This window comes from Camelus ferus, chromosome 12, assembly GCF_009834535.1.
Source record: "Camelus ferus isolate YT-003-E chromosome 12, BCGSAC_Cfer_1.0, whole genome shotgun sequence".
NCBI classification, from domain to species: Eukaryota; Metazoa; Chordata; class Mammalia; order Artiodactyla; family Camelidae; genus Camelus; species Camelus ferus.
The window spans coordinates 40,892,604-40,909,818 of record NC_045707.1 but is presented as its reverse complement, the minus strand read 5'-3'; the positions used below and the strand labels follow the sequence as shown (position 1 = coordinate 40,909,818).

Below are 17,215 nucleotides of genomic sequence, written 5' to 3'. Positions count from 1 at the left end.
GGTGGTCTGCCTTACAGCCCTCACTTTGGTTACTCTCTGCTGAGCTTGCCAACAGCACCATCGACTATCTTCTGCATTCTTCACTGGGCTCTGAGAGGACTTCTGGATAATTTCTATGCCAGACAGGAGCTGGCATGTCCCATATGGCAGCCCAGACTGGTAGAGGGGGGCACTCTGTTTCATTCCAGTTGCTGTACTTGTGCAGAAAAAGGATGTAAGCTAGAATTCCTGCCCTTGGCCTTGGGTGAAGATCACGGAAGGAAGTGGGCCATAGCCCAAAGATTGGAAGTGAGGGCTCTGTGGGCTCCTCAAACCGGAACAAGGTTCTCTTCCTCTTCTCTGAGAGCCATGCTTGGGCCATGTTTGGAAGCATATTTCCCATCTGTTTTTCATTTCCCCAGCATAGAATGTGGGAGGCCAGAATCACACATTCCCTTCTCATTCCCCAGATGCCTCTCAACTCGCTTGAATTTTGTATTCCTATCCATGCTGAAGTACTTGAAGGGCTCCCAGCACACACCATGATATTTCATACTCTGAGCCTTTGCCCATGCTGTTTTCTCTGCCCAGACTGCCCTTCCAACACTCACTTCTCCTTAGCCCCCAAGACACTTCCCAGTATTCTTCCTCCAAGATGCTCACTTGCCTCTTGGCAATTTGCATGATAAACTTCATCAAAGAGATCTGTTGTGTGTGTGTTCATCATAAGAATCTAAGGTACTAAGGGGCAGACATCTCATCTGAGGCATCTCTGTTTTCCTGAGGCACAGAAAAAGTGTTCAGCAAATACTAGTTTACAAAATTAAGCCTTTAGTCCACACAAAAACTACTAGACCTGATGAAAGAATTCAGCAAGGTAGCAGGATACAAGTTTAACACATAGAAATCAGTTGCATTTCTTTACATTAACAATGAAATATCAGAAAAGGAAAGTAAAGAAACAATCCTTTTTAAAATTGCATCCAAAAAAATAAAATACTCAGGAATAAATCTGACCAAGGAAGTGAAAGACTTATACACTGAGAACTACAAAACACTGACTAAGGAAATTAAAGATGACTTAAAGAAATGGAAAGATATCCCATGTTCTTGGATTGGAAAAAATTAATTTTATTAAAATGGCCATACTACCCAAAACAATCTACAGATTTAATGTGATCCTTATCAAATTACCCAGGACATTTTTCACAGAATTAGACAAGTAATCCTAAAATTTATATAGAACCACAAAAGATCCAGAATAGCCAAAGCCATACTGAAGAAAAAGAATGAAGCTGGAGGAATAACCCTCCCAGACTTCAGAAAATACTACAGAGCTATTGTAATCAAAACAGCATGGTAGTGGTACAAAAATAGACATATTGGACCAATGGAACAGAATAGAGAGCCCAGAAATAAACCCACAGACTTTTGCTCAATTAATCTTTGACAAAGGAGGCAAGAACATATAATGGAGTAAAGACAGTCTCTTCAGCAAGTGGTTTTGGGTTAACTGGACAGCTGCATGGAAATCAATGAAGTTAGAATATTCCCTCACACCATACACAAAAATAAACTCAAAATGGCTTAAAGACTTAAACATAAGATAAGACACTATAAACCTCTTAGAAGAAAACATAGGCAAAACATTCCCTGATATAAATCTTAGCAGTGTTCTCCTTAGGCAGTCTACCCAGGCAATAGAAATAAAAGAAAAAATAAATGGGACCTAATTAAACTTATAAGCTTTTGCACAGCACAGGAAACCATAAGCTAAACAAAAAGACAACCTACGGAATGGAAGAAAATATTTGCAAAAGATGAGACTGATAAGGGCTTAATTTCCAGAATATATAAACAGCTCATACAACTTAATAAAAAAACAAACAACCCAATCCAAAAATTAAACCTTTGGTAAAGTGGACATGGTATCTCTCTGTATTTTTTTTTACAATTGCATATGAATCTACATGTATCTCAAAATAAAAGCATTTAGTTAAAAAAAAACTCAAAACCGTAATGAACAGGGCTAATTATTCTCCAAAGTTCCCTGGTTACTCCCTGGGAAAAGACCAGAGTCCTAGCAGAAGTCCAAGGCCTTTATGAAGTTGCCATTTCCAAGTTTGGGATGGATGCTTTGAACTATAGCAGTCAGGTACCCTCTACCCTACTTGCTCTGAGAACTGTCAAGTCCTGAAAGGCTTTGAGTTGAAGGGAGTTAAGGCATCTATTAGCACATACAAATGATACCTATTATAAAAAGGAGCTGTTTCAGTCAAATGAATTAGGAAAAGTGGGCTTTGTGGGTGAGTAGTGTGTGTGAGGAATAAAAGTATGGCACCCCTTCTTCCAGGTGCCTGTACCCATACAAACTGAAAGAGGAATAAAGGGCAGATTTCAGCACCTCTCTCCCCTCAGCCCTGCACTTGTGCGTAAGGCCTCATCTGAACATAGTAGCCTTGGTCTGAGTATTTTCCTAGGTTTGCCATTTCTCTTCAAAGGGCCAGTAGCCATGTTTCCATCCACTTGGAGTATTTGCTTATGTTGAAACACTACTTGTATGTGTAGCAAAAACTTAGTATTTTCTGTTAATTCTCTTAAATGAGTCAGTGTAAGCCAAGAGTTGGTGTGTGGTTCGTTCTCCACAAAAATTAGTCTCTTTTAGTGAATATCTCCTCCTTTGGAGGTTTATTCCTAGAAGACGTTCTTGTCAGATACAGTCCTCCGGGTAGGTGGGAAGGCTTCTTTTTTCCCTGGAGAGTGAAAATGAGGGCCTAGAAACCAGTTTAAGCCCCTTTACAAGCGGCCCTCCAGTACTTTGCTCATCAGGCAGAACTATGTGTTTTCATTATCTGCTGCCTGTGGGGAGTTGGGGTGCAATCATGACCTGTCCAAGTCCTTTCTTGCCTCATGTGTCTGTAAGTGTATTTGCATCTAGTACTGCCTTTGATTTCTTTTCCACAAGACTATGAGCAACTTCTTCACACCAGTGTGCTGTCACACCAAGGTGGCGTAGACACACAACCTTATTAGAAACTCACAGTAGGAACTGAAGCATGGTTTCCTGGGGAAGTCTCCCATGGAGAGAGGCAGCAGAAGGTGTGGTTACCCTGGGTGCCACCACTTGCCAGAGGGATGTGTGCTTGACCCACCAGAGCTGAATGCACTCTGGAAATGGCTCTAGGGGAAGGAGCCCATCCTGTACAGCTCGACGGATTTATAGGAAAATCATGACAGAGAACGTCTGGTGTAGTATATAATAGTGGGCATTTTCTGGTTGAGGAAGCGGTCTTGTCCAAAGATGGAGCCTTCAGTGATCAGCCTCTGGCATCAGGCTGGTCCTCCTTTGTGTGAACACAGATCCACTCAGCCAGCCTCTTGTCAAACTACCAAGAGGGTAGCTGGGCTTTGTCTCTCTTCTGGCAACAAGTAGGTAACCGGGCACTCAGTAAGTGTTGAATGAATAGAACTATTATTGTTAGAAGGAAATTCATGTTGATTTCATTTAAATTTGCTCTCCTCTCACATGCTAGCTATCGTAAGGTCCCTCAGGGGTAGATGAGCTGGGCAGGGTCAGGGATTTTCTGTGCCTGCACACTTCATAGGGAAGGGAGTGGGCTGATTAGCTACGGTGGGTTATTATTGCACCTTGATCCCTAGAATGGAAACCAAAACGAAGGCCTTTTTCCTTCTGGGCAGAAGACAGCCTCCAGAGAAACATAGGTACAAAGGAACGAGGTGGCACAACTTTCTGCTTTGCATCACAGCTTGAGCAGAGCAGCTACTGCTGTGCCCAGGAGAACTTCATGACCATTCTGGGAGAGGTCTGGTTAGGTATGGCAGTCACATTGTCTTGGCCAAAACATCAGGGCATGTGCCAGCAATATGGAAACTGTTCAGTGCTCTTCTGGAGTTAAATGAAGGGAAAAAAACAACCCAGGATCCATCAGAAAGATGGGTTTCTTGTGAGCCCTGAAGCCCAAGCATCCCTGGAAGTTCCAGATCTGCTGCTCTGGGCTCAATATGTAACAAGATGAGGCTCTGAAGGGGAAGAGTGGGTGGGAAAAGTCTACACCACAGGATGGCAGACTTCCATGGCCACAGTGGCTGATGGCAGGTCTCACAGGCAATGGTGGGGGAGGGGTGTCACATTTTTGGGGGGTCAGAGATGGCAGGGATGTGAGGGATCCTCGCCATAGCGGGCTGGCAGATACAGCTGGGGAGGAAGGAGCTACATTTTCTTCCATGAGCAGTAGGAGGCACTGCAGCTTTAGAAGGCAGAGGATGTGGTTCTGAACATTGGACAAGACTTTCCTTTTTTTCTGCCTCAAATATAAGAGACTCCCAGGGTGGGATCGATCTGTGACCTCCTGGTAGTGGTTGGATGCATAAACTTGCCATGCCAGGGATGAGGAAGTAGCCTTCTCTGCTGAAGGACAATGTGGCCCATCAATAATAATGATAGTAATTATAATAGTAATAATAATAATAATAATAATTATTATTATTATTACCACCACTACTCATGGCTATTAACCAGGCACTATGGTAAAAGCTGTACAAAAAATTTTTATGTAATCCTCAGAATAACTATGAGGTAAGTACCACTGCAATTTTGGAATCTGATGTCACGTAAATTGTTCAAGATAAAATAGCTCGGAGTGGTACAGCCTGGTTCTGAACACAGTCCACAAGCTTCACCATTATTCTGTTTTGCATATGCCTCAAATGCATCATCAGCCAGTAATCTATGCAGCCAAGATATCTTCCTTCAGAAAATGCCATGTGGCAGAAATTGTGTTTATCCTGTTCACCACCATAGTGTCAATGCCTAGGCCAGTGCTTGGTCCACAGCTGGTACTAGCTCTGTATTTGTGAAATGAAGACAGGGATGTGTATGCAGGAGAAAACCAGCAGTCTGTCTTGAGCCTCTTTCCTGAAGTGAGCTAGGAATCATAGGAAGCGAGGACCATCAGGCTGTTCGTGATTTTAGTATTCCAAATTCAAAACAAGCATTGTTTTTGATCAAAATGAATTATCTTGACATTCTATCACATCTTATCAGACTCTTCTTTATTCGAAGTGTTGTTGGTACTATTACTTAATAAACTGGAGCAAGAAATAAATTCCACTGGTCTACAGAGACTGTGGTTGGGTTCCCAGTACCAAAATGATTTTGATTATTGAGTTGGCATATACCCCTAAACATTCCTAAATCAGTGGTTGGCAGCAGCAAGATTCTGAGAGAAAAAGAAAAAGAACAGTGTGTGTGCACATGCATACACACACACACACACACACACACACACACACACACATCCAGCAGCTTCAAAGCCTCTTACACATTAATGGATTCCTTATGGATTACATGGCTGTAATTGTGAAAGAGGACAAAGAACTCAGAAAGATATTTATTTCTTTAAACAAAAAAATTAAAAAAATATTCCTTTGAAAAGTCAATTTTTCTGAAGAGAGTAGGGAAAAAAAAAAAAACCCTAACATGATGGAACTCTTAAAAATGTGTGTCGGCAACACAATAGAAAACCAGAATAAATGTAGGCAAGGCAACCACATGAAGCCAATCACAGAGTGAGTTCGTCTGTACTCTAACAGCGGATGTAGATGGAGAAAACAACCAGCGGGAGGGAGAATGCCAACTCATAGTAATAGGGCTGGGGTTGGGGTTGGGGTGCAGAAGGGGGAAGAACATTCCAGAATTCAAAACAACAGACTATTCCTGTCATATTCCTAAAATCTGTATAATGAAACCTGTTTATATTATCCTCAAATTAATTTTCACTGTTCAAATTTCAGTGTCCTGGCCAATGACCCACCAACAATTTCCTTGTTCGTAACATTTTCTTTTCTTGGTCCCTTGAAAAAATAACGAATGAGTTTCTCCATTTGTAAAGCTGCTCTGAAATGTTTCCTTACGTCATGGAGGCTGGGAGGTCATCCTGGGACACTGGATGTAACGGGGGCCCTTGGGTCGGGAACCAGGAGGTTTTGTGACTGTGAGGCAACTTCTGATCCCATTAGCTGATGGTTGACTGACATTTTGGAACAAAATTTTGTGAGAGACTGGGGAAAGGAAAGGAAGGAGCATGGGAAGGAGGCACTTAAAAGATTGAAAATGCAGGAATGAGCTGAGTGCTCTCAGATTTGGGGAGGATTTTATTATTGGACACAGATCTGTGGTGAGCTTTCAGCCAGGATCTCAGAGGCCTGGCTTGAGAGGCCTCATATGGGTGTTCTTATCAGCATTTTACTGACCTTACACCAAGCAAACTGGCCCTGTGAGAAAAGACAAGTTAATGTCTCATTTAAAAATTAAGCAGCAGTGTATACAGGCATAATGGGGCAGCCCTTCCTAGAGGGATAAAAATGATATTTTAGAAAAAAATAAAAGGAAGGACAGCTTTACGTGCCTGAACTTGTTTCTCAGAGATGTGACGTAAGCTAAACATAACTAGTTTCATGAAAGATTTAATTAGATTCCTTGATGCTAGGTTTGTAATAATTTATTACTGTAAGTAAAGGACTTTGGGGGATATTCTTAAATTTTCATCAGTATTTCTACCAGAGGCAGAATATTGGTTGGGTTGAACAGAATCTGATTGAATATGTAATTTCTCACTAAAACAGTAGTTACACTTTGAATGATCTCAGGAAGCCCCTCTGTCCAAAATGTGTGGGTGGGTTTAAAAAAAGAAAAAGAGAGAGAGAGACCAGGCTTAACAGTCAGACAGCCCATTCTGAAGCCCATTTGCACTCCTTCCTGGTCACTCCTGGCTGTAGGACCTTGGAATAAATTACTTAATCTCTCTGAACCTCTACTCAATGGTATAAAGGATAAAAATACATGCCTGACAAGGGTTTTGCGAAGAGCAAGTGAGATCATATAGGTAAAAACCTAGCATAGGGCTTGGTACCTAGTAGGTTACCAATAAATATTAGTACCATTTATTCTCTATATTTATCTTTTCTCTCCTGCCCTCATGACCTCTTGAACTCCAATGCTTGAAATCTTTTAACCAGTGACAGAGCCTCTCCTTTCATGATTAAAAAAAAAATATAATTAGCATAACATAACATAAATAGATAGAATAACATCACTAGCACTTTACCATATATTTCATCTCATTTGAGCCTCAAAATAATCCTATGAAATAGGTACCATTATTGATCCCATTTTACAGAGGAAGAAACCAAATCTAAGTAGGGTTAAATATTGTTTTGATGACCTATTGCTGTATAATGAGCCACACCAAAAGTTAGTGGCTTGAACCAACAGCCATTTTATTATATTTCATATTCTGAGTTGACTGGGCTCAGCTGGGCAGTTCTGCTCCATGTGATGTTGTCTCTCCATGTCCATGTGCATTTATCTGGAGGCTCGACTGGGCTAAATCATGCAAGATGGCTTGCTCACATGGCTGGCAACTCATGCTGAATGTTAGCTGGGCAAACAGCTGGGACTGTCCACCAGAGTACATATCTGCTTCTCCATTGCCTTTCCTGGGATGGCAGCTGGACTCCAAGAAGGAGTGTTGCAAAAGGAAAAAAATGGAAGCTTTCAGTTCTCTTAAGGCCTGGGCTGAGAATGTCACTTCTGCCATGATCTGTTGGTCAAAGCAGTTACAGGCCCAGCAAGATTTAAGAGAAGGGGAATCAAGTTTCACCTTTCAATGGAGAAGTGGCAGGGAGGGGAGGTGATGACAGCCATGACTGGAGACTTTCTACCACAAATACTTTGCCCAAATTCACAAAGCTAGTAGGTGTCAGAGTTAAGATTCCATGTGCTCAGCCACTGGGTCACATATGTACACATTACAATATACAATTAAATACCAATGTTTCTGGAAAACACAGTAAGTGCAATATAATTTCAGAGGAGAGATCAGTACAAAATCAAGAACTCTAAAGATCTTAAATTGAAAAAGTACCCCTTTTTGTGCCCCTTCTCCACACGTAATGCATAATAAATGTTATTTCTTGAAGTGTCATGAAGGTGATGTATGCTAAAATGAATTCTTTTTAGATTTTTTCCACTTCAAAATTTTGGATATATTCATTGATGCTGAGGTTCTTCCTGTGTGTGGTGAGGTGGGGGTGAGATCCTTGACTTATAAGTGCTCTATGCATATACTCAGCCTGCCTACTGGGTAACTCATGCCTGTGTGGGAGAGGTCACTGAGGCCTAGAGTTGGCTGGGGAAGCTCCAGGGAGAGGCAGAATTTAGCCTGGCTCTGAACTCTGATTAGGATTTAAGTAAGAGAAACAGAGAAAGAGGAGGAAAGAACAATATAAACAAGGCACAGAGTTGGGAATGGACAGCGAGTTGTAGCTAAGGATGGAGGAAAGGACCAGGCTGAAGTAAAAGGGTCTGAATTTGGTGGGTTGGGTGTAGCTCAAGTGGTAGAGTTCATGCTCAATCCCCAGTACCTTCTCTAAAGGTAAATAAATAAATAAACCTAATTACCTCCTAACCCCCCATAAAAGGGTCTGAATTGGAAATGGGAGAGTTGATTAACAATTTACTTGATGACTGGAGCTAAACTGGCTCCCCATCTTCAGGGGTATACCAAAGTAGCACTGAGAACCAGATTACAAAGTATGAAGATCTTCAAGAAACCCAGGTCCAGCTGTGTAAACTCTCTTTTAGCCTTGGCCTTGCTGAAGGCAGATGTCTGGAGAGAGCTCTTCTGGAGGCTGGGTAGGAAGGATACTGCTTGAGAATCTCCTCAACGTCTGATCAGGGAATATCCAGGCTTATACCACTTTTACTAGTTTCATTTGGAACCCAGTCATAACCCTTCTTAAAGCATTCTCCAAAGAGGTTGTTAACCTAAATCTTTCTTACCTATCTACCAGGACTTCCTGGGGAAGGCAAGAACTTTAGGACTTTTTTTGAGTCATTCTGAGCAAAAATCATCTTCAGACTATTTTCCTACTAAGGTGGCTTCTGTCATTTTCATTTGCAAAACCTCTTCTCTTTCTTCACATTTGAAAGAAACCCAGTATGAATGTTGTAATTTTTTTCATGTAAATTACAAATATTTAGAATCCCTGTCAAGGGAATGAAATAAAAGCAGATGTTTTTCCCTTATGCTAGCCTCAAGTAATACCACATTAGAAAACAGAGAGTATTTTCAAGTCTTGTTAAAAAACATTTCAAGAAAATAAACATTTGTTGAATGCAAACAAGAACAGAATACAGCATTTTTAATATAAATGTAGAGTCTGAGGCCCAGAGATACCAAGTGACTTGTGTAAGGTCACAGACTGAGTTTACAGCCCAGTCAAGATCTGAATTCAGTTCTCACAAGTCCCAGCCTGGTGTGCTTTCTATACTCTATACAGTAGGCCTGTACCTTCAGGCCTCCCTGTATCCATGTCTTTGCAATACAACTTAGCATGTTCTCTCATCTCAAGGTAGACTCCATTTCCCTGCCTCTTTGGCCAATATCACATGTGGTGGAAGTGGCAGAATGTGGTGGAAGTGATGGTATGCCACATTAGAGCCTTGGTCTCAAGGGTTCTTATTTTTCCCACTTGCTTTATTGGAATCTTACGACCACCATAAGGACAAATCTAGACTAGCCTGCTATAGAATGAAAAGTCACAGGGAGAAGACCCCAGTTATTCCAGCTAAAGTCAGACTAGCTGACAACCAGTCAACTAGGACGTATGACAGAACCTAGCCCAGATTTCAGCTCACAGCTGATTATGAATGAGCCTCGCTGAGACCAGAAAAATTACCCAGCTAGCTCATGAGCAATAAAATATACTTATTTTTTTAAAGCAGAATCTAGCAAACCTTTTTTAAAAGGGCCAGATATTGAATATTATAGGTTTATGAGGCATATGTTCTCCTCTGCTCACGCTAGTGCAAAAATCAGATAAAAAGATAAGACAGATAGTATGTAAATAAACAGACACAGCTATGTCCAAACAATACTATATTTACAAAGACATCTGGCCGACAGGCTGTAGTTTGCAGACCCCTGATTATAAGCCATTGACTTTGGAGTGATTTGTTATACAACAAGAGCTAGCTGATACACTGATTCTGACTTGAGATCTCAAATAAATAAGAGCACCAAACTAACTGTCACCCAACTTATTTGCAAAGATAAAAGGGAACAGCAGAAGGGAAATGTCTCCATTTTCTTGAAGTTCACACCCTAACTACCTTTACAGTCTGTCACAACTTTTCTTACTTGCAGATTGGATATTGCTGTTGGACAACTGCTATTTCAGTCCTTACAAATAGGGTTTCACAAGGATAGCCAAACTACTGGGGGGAAAAAAGGAACCTGTTCTGGGTGCAGACTCAGTCTGTAAGCTTCTGATTCTGAATTCTAACCCCAACTGAAACAGACTTCTGAGATGCCTGGAGAGCTTTTAAAGCCATATTCAGCAGCTTCTGCCTAGTTCTCCTCATTCTCACTGTCTCCATAGCATTTGGTGCTTCTGACCACACCCTTCTTGAAATCCTCTCCTCCTCTGGCTCCTGTCAATTCCTCTAGCTCATTTTTTTCATCTCTGGTCTATCAGCAGGAACTCCCTATTCAGGGCCACTTTTTCTTTCTGTTCTACACCAGAGGGTCTTAGCTGGGGATATGAATCAGAATTCCCTGTGAAAACTATTTAAAACTTGGAAGCATAACAGCCATAATTTGAACAAGTTCCTCAGTTGACTTTGATGGACATTCTGATAGCAGACAGTATTTTCCAAAGAAGGCCCCCAGTATTTCCCATCCCACATGCCCTTCTGCAATGAGACTGTGCCATTTTCCCCATCAAGAATTAGAATCTATTTCTCAATCTCTTGAATATGGCCAGGCCCTGTAAAGTGTAATATAAGTGACACTGCCAGTTTGGGGCATAGCCCTTTACTGACCTGGTAGTTTTAACTCCTGCCTCTTGTAAGAAATGTGATCAGATATCCTGACACCACCATGATGTGAGAAATTCAAGCCACACGGAGCACTTGAAAGGACAAGACCCCATGTATAGAGCACTGAGGCACCATGTATGAATAAACAATCATCTTGAAAGTGGATCCTCCAGGCCCAGCCACTACAGCTAATGCCATGTGGAATAAATCTAGCCTAGTCCTTCCCAAATTCCTGACACACAAAATTATGAGCAAAGTAAATGACTGTGTTAAGCCATTAAGTTTGGGGGTACTGTATTTGTTACTCAGTGATAGGTAACCAAGACCAATCCCCCTCTCCCCATTTATACACGTAAGCCTGTTAAGAACTATTGCTCTATACTGTCTACCTGGTCTATGTGGTTCGTTACTATCCATGGGCTGATAGTTCAGAAATCATCTCACCTCTCTCCTGAGTTCTGGACCAAGTATTTATGTAGATGTCCTGCTGGCACTTCAAATATAATATATACAAAGCTGAACATATCATCTCCCTTTTTAAAACTCCTATTCTCTTTTGTGATTAATTGCTTCCGCTATCTACCAAGTCACCTTGGAGTAATTTTCACTTCTCTCTCTCACCTGGGTCAGCCAATAAGTCACAAAGTCCTTTTTGTCCTCTTCTTCCTATTCACTCTGTCTTTATGCTAGCAAGCTCTGGATCATCTCTCAGCTACAATATGGTAGCAGCCTCCTACGTGGTTTCCTCGTTTATCATTTCTTCAGTCCATCTTCCAGCTGATGGCCAGAATGATCCTCCTCAAACATGTCACTTCACACTTCTCAGTGTGGGTGATCAACACCATTCATTCTTGAGCAACAAAGTAACTTCAGCTTTCTTTCATTGCCTCCCTGTCTCAACATGACTCCCAGCTACCTGGCCTACTAGCCGCCATTCCAGGACTCTTGCTTCTGAATGGGCTCTTTCTTCAGTATAGAATGCCTTTGTTCTTCTTTACATGTAGAAATCCTTCATATATTTCAAGCCCAGTTCAATTTTCATGTTCTCTTGGATGCATTTTCTGGTTGCTCTTCTGCCGAGGGCTTCCATACACAACTGCAGCAGTTTGTGTACTATACAACTATGAGGAGAGCCATTCACAATGACTACAAGAGCCTCCTAGAGTTGTACAGTATACAACTTATAACAACGCCTGGTCATAAGTAATTATTTCCTTCTCTGCACTCCTCCAACATGGTTCTTTATTTTCATTACTTAAAAAACACTTCTATAATGCCTATTACATGCCAGGCACTGAATAAAGAACACAAACACAAAGGTGTGTTATCAGGTCTCAGTCCTGAGTGGCTTAAAGTTAGGGCATACAGACCTAATATGAGATGTATGCTACAAAAGATTTTTGCCTCTATTTTATCCTTATCTTATTCTTCTCCAATTTGGAGAACTTTCAGTACAAAGTTCTTAGGGGCTGAGATCATGTCTTATTTATCCCAGCCCATAATTAACACTTGGCTTTGCTCCATATAGGCTCAGATAATGGTTATTTGATTGTATCAGATGTGCCAGTTGTAACAAGAGCAACCATTTATTGGCCCTTTACGTGGAATGCTGCTAACCCCATGATGCTGGATAGGAAGTACACATGTAGAGCTGAGGCAGGGACTGGTATGTGTTCACTCTACCCCAGTTCCTATTCTTACTGGGCACTCAGCTAGACTACCTTTCCTAGCCCTCCTTGCAGTTAGATTTGCAGTTAGATATGGTCATATGACTGGATTCTGGCCAATAAAATGTGGGCAGAAAGTGATCTGTATCTAAGCCTGGTCTATAAAAACTTTCTGCTAATCTTCCACTCTTCCAATCTTTATCCTGCAGCTTAATGGAGAAGACTCTGAAGATCTAGAAGAGGTGGTACTACAAGAGGGAAAGAACTTGGGTCCCTGAGATACTATTTGGGGGATCATTGGGTAACCAAGAATACTTATATTACACTATCTCATGAGGCAGCAATAAAATTTTATTATGTAAAACTTCTGGAAGTTGGAGACTGCTTGCTACAGTTGTCAGTTTAAACTTGCCTAATACAAATGCTAAGTTTAACGCAACTTTCCTAGATTGATCATGGCTACCTACTTTTCAAAGGAGCACCCAGTAAAGAATATTCTAAAATTCCATTTATTAACCTCATTTAAGTATGAGCTCTTTCAATTCCGTGATCAGAAATAATGGCTTGTTCAATCTTTTACTTTCGTAGTCTTCAAAATATATATGTGGTAATAATACCAAAGAACTGATCAACTTCTCCTAAAATATACATTAATAAGCCCCAAGAAAAACTCTTTGATGTAGAATACAAAAAAGCCTAGGAATTTTTGCCCCTGGTTAGGACAAGGCTAATCAGCTTGCTGTCTATAGAGGCTACATAGGATGGGTTGACTGAAGTTTAGGTCTGTGAATGCTGGGAAAGAAGTAATGAGGACTAAATTTTGACTTCCTTAATGTCTTTGAGCCAGTTTTGCACTTTCCACAACTCCATGATTTGTATTCATGAGATAACTTTATCACTTCCTGTTTTGATCTAAGCGAAGAACTCTGAGAAATGAGGCCACAAAACTGAAGAAGGCCCAGTGTGTCCTTTTTTCCTATCATTTACCCAACATACATTTACTGAGCATCTATTATGTTCACAACTGTGTGTGCGTGCGTGTGTGTGTTGTGTGTTTGGAGGGGCAGGGTTCAAATAAACAAAACAAACAGATCTATATCCAGGGAAATTTTTAGATTGTTGGGATTTGACAAGGCAAGCAGCTGTTTGAAAGACAGTAGAGTAGAAAGGCATTGACTTTGATGAGACAGACCCAAGTTCAAATTCTGGCTCCATCAATTACTGTGGTTTGAACTTGGCAACCTACTTAAGCACTTAAATTCAGTTTCCTCATCTGTAATTTTTGAGGATTGTTGAAAGAATTAGAGAATTTCCTAGCATAGTGTCTGGCAAATGGCAGATCCTTAGTAAGTGATAGCTCTTCTTGCATCTGACCAGTTGGATGTTTAAGAAATGGCAAATAACTGGCACAGACAAGACAAACTGGATGAGTGTGGAGGAGGGAAACCACACTGGGCTGGAATGGACAAAAGAAGTCATTCATTTTTCTTAATCAAGTCTTCTTTTTAGAACATTTCTCATTTCTAATCTAATATGGATGCCAAATCTAAATAACATGCATGCAGGCATCGCCAAGAAAGGTATAAATGGAGAGAAGAATTAATTGTTTCAGAAGAAAAGTTCCTGTATTGGATTAAAACATTCACAGCAGGCACTGCTGACTCATAATACACATTTGTGCGCATGCATGCACACACACACACACGTGTGTGTGTAATAGGCATGCTACATATGAGTGGAATAAGACATAAACATTGTTCATATGTTCAGGAACAAAGAGTTATAATATAACTTCTAAAATTATAGAGATCCAAAGTTAAAAGAGGATCTTTCAATCCAAACCATTCATTGTAAAATTGAAGGAACAAACTCAAGAGGTGAAATGACTTGTCTACGGCCACACAACTAGGAAATTGTTAAGCCAGAATCCTAAATCCACTGGACTTCTGGCCCAGTGCTCTTACCGCTAACTCCTTTCTAGTCAAGGCCTAAGGAGTTACTCCATAATGGCCTTGGAAGGAGCTTCCCAGAGGTCTTAGTTCCAGGGAATGAAGACTTCTCACTAAAGACTTCCCAGTATTATGAACCAAGGTCAGTCCTGAACTAAAGTTCTATTAGTGGACTCCATAAAATAGTTAAAAATATTAAAACAGCCCTCATTTATTAAACACTTGCTATGTGCCAGGCACTGTGCCAAATGCATTATATATATATATATAAAAAATTTATTCAGTCAGTTATATTTTCATTTGTATGACAGGCATCTATGCCATGTGCTAGGATCCAATAATGAAAAGACATATTCTTGACCTCATGGAACCTCAAGCCTTCCCCATAACAGAAATTCTGTAAGGTTTATTTATTGCACCCATTTACAGGTGATGAAAAGGGCCTAGAGAATATCAATGGTGGCTACCATACATTGACCACCTACTCGACACCAAATACTTTCCCAAGCACTCTCTGAGTTAATCCACACAACAGTTCTATGACATAAGAAATGGGAACATAGGAAGCTTAAATTGTCTGCTTCAAGGTCACACAGGTAGTAAGCAGTAGAACAAGGATTGGAACCAAGGCTGTCTGGTACCAATGTCCATGATTTTAACCACTACATCACACTGACCAGTTGGATTCCTGCTATGCATGCTAAAAGATGGTGCATATGATGTCAAAACTCTGCTGGTGAGACCTAGGGTCCAAGAAGCATAAATTAATTTGCCTACAGACAAATTCTATATTTTCAGCAGTTACAGATAATATTTGTTTGAGTGATTATCAATCATATGTCAGAGCACTACTGTACTTGTACACACAATATCCAGGTAAAACACAAGTATAATACTGGTCCTAAGAAGATCCTCAATATAGTAAGCAAATGATAAGCAGTAGGAATAAGTAAGTAAGGTTAGAGAGAACCTAGAAATTATTAAGAAGTGGGGGCTGTTGGCAACAATAGTGCTGGATCTGAATTTGGGGAAACGTAGTTGGCATTTTTTCAAGGCTGGGTTTGCTATATTTAAATACAGAGATAACAAGTATCGATATGAACCTTCACATACCTGTCAGAAAAAGAGCGATTTCTGCAGAATTACATGTCAGCCATAAAACGTACTGCATACTATAATTACTCCGTCTGCTTAAGCCATCCTGTTGCAAGACATGGACACACTCCTTGAAAATAAAAACACAAACTTGAATGATTTTCAGTTTCACATAAATTCTATTAAAGAAGAATAAAACAGTGATATCACAAAATTTCTCCATTCTTCTCCACCATATGGGTTTCTTTGAGGTTTAGTAATATTATAAATAAAGCAGCTTCGAGATTAAATACAAAACAGTGTACAATTTAGAAACATTTTGGAGAAGCAAGTATCATATCCCAGTGTTGCCAGGCTTTCAACATAAGTAAGATAGAAAACAGAGCGAGAACTCTCATTTGTTCTATCAAGAAAGCATAAATATTGGCTCCGTACTAAGCCAACCTCTTGCAGCTGTACACCAGCTCTCAACTATTAAAAAGATTCTTAAATTCCCAAGGAAACAAAAATCAATTTCGGCCATATAAGTCTGTATATAAATCTGTTGCGTTTTATTCCAAATATTTTCTCATCAAGGAGTTTGGAACAAAATTTTTTTTGAAAGAGAAAGTCTCCAGTTCACCCATTACACCATTATAAATATTTGAATGACTTCCAGTAACTTTGCTTAGAAAATCTCAGTGTCTGTATAACATGCCAATGATAGCTCGGCAGCAATGTCAATACATGTCATTATTTGGCAAGACAATCATTCATAGCAACAGATTGGAATTCTGATTGCCATTTTCATAAATTATATTTCACTTTTGTCACAGCACACTGGTTGGTTACTCTTGCCCTCTTGGTCATTGGTCATTTCTGAGCTTATATTAAAATGATGGTCATTTCTGAGCTTATATTAAAAATCTATTTTATCTGTTCAAACTTATAACGAACTAAGTGATTACTGTTTTAATCCTGAGTCAATATGTGTAGTCAGGTCTTGAAAGAATTCCAATCACTGTAGCCCGCATTCATATTTTAGATGGATAATGCCATTGGGTTATTTTCCCTGGGGCTCATTTTATAGATTCTATTTGTAGGAATTAATGTTGCTAGTCTAGTGACTTCTCAGTTCAAACAAAGAAACGGATGTGATACTAATTTTCTGGGTGTTGTAAGAAACTGCACTGGCAAAGTGAACTATACATACTTGCTAAAGTTTGGAGAAATAGAGCAGAATGGAGATGTACTTCTCAAACTTCAGTGCGCATTAGAATCTCCTGGAGAGCTGGTTAAAACAGATTGCTAGGTCCCACAACCAGTGATTCTGATTCAGAAGTCTGTGTGGATCTCCAGACTTTGAGTTCTGACGAGTTCCCAGGTGATGCTGATGTTGCCAGTTCAAGGCCCATCTTTTGAGGAGCAGTGGAACAAAACAGAGTGGTCAATGGCAAAGGCTAAAACCTCACCTTTGCCATTTACAGGCTTGCTGATTTGGGGGTAATTTACTTAACCTATTTTTAAGACATTTTCCTCATCTGATTTTGTAAGGATTAGGTAAATCTGTAAGGCATTTGACAGTGCTGGATAGATACTTGGTATGTGCTCAAGAAATGATAGCCATGGCTACTAGAAATGAT

The 17,215-nt window shown here is 40.3% G+C and overlaps 1 protein-coding gene and 1 long non-coding RNA gene across 2 annotated transcripts in view; one reads left to right on the top strand and one right to left on the bottom strand.

The window, feature by feature from the left end:
• DRAM1 (DNA damage regulated autophagy modulator 1) overlaps positions 1–12,913 on the top strand; it is a 69,819-nt gene extending 56,906 nt beyond the window's left edge. The window contains exon 6 of the mRNA XM_032493496.1: positions 12,759–12,913. Within this exon, the coding sequence (XP_032349387.1) occupies positions 12,759–12,827 (69 nt within the window). The 3' untranslated portion in view covers positions 12,828–12,913. The remainder of the gene's footprint in view (positions 1–12,758) is intronic.
• LOC106729804 overlaps positions 1–15,800 on the bottom strand; it is a 69,614-nt gene extending 53,814 nt beyond the window's left edge. Inside the window, exon 1 of the long non-coding RNA XR_004324689.1 lies at positions 15,612–15,800. This is a non-coding gene — a long non-coding RNA (uncharacterized LOC106729804). The remainder of the gene's footprint in view (positions 1–15,611) is intronic.
• Between the last annotated feature and the right edge of the window lie 1,415 nt (positions 15,801–17,215).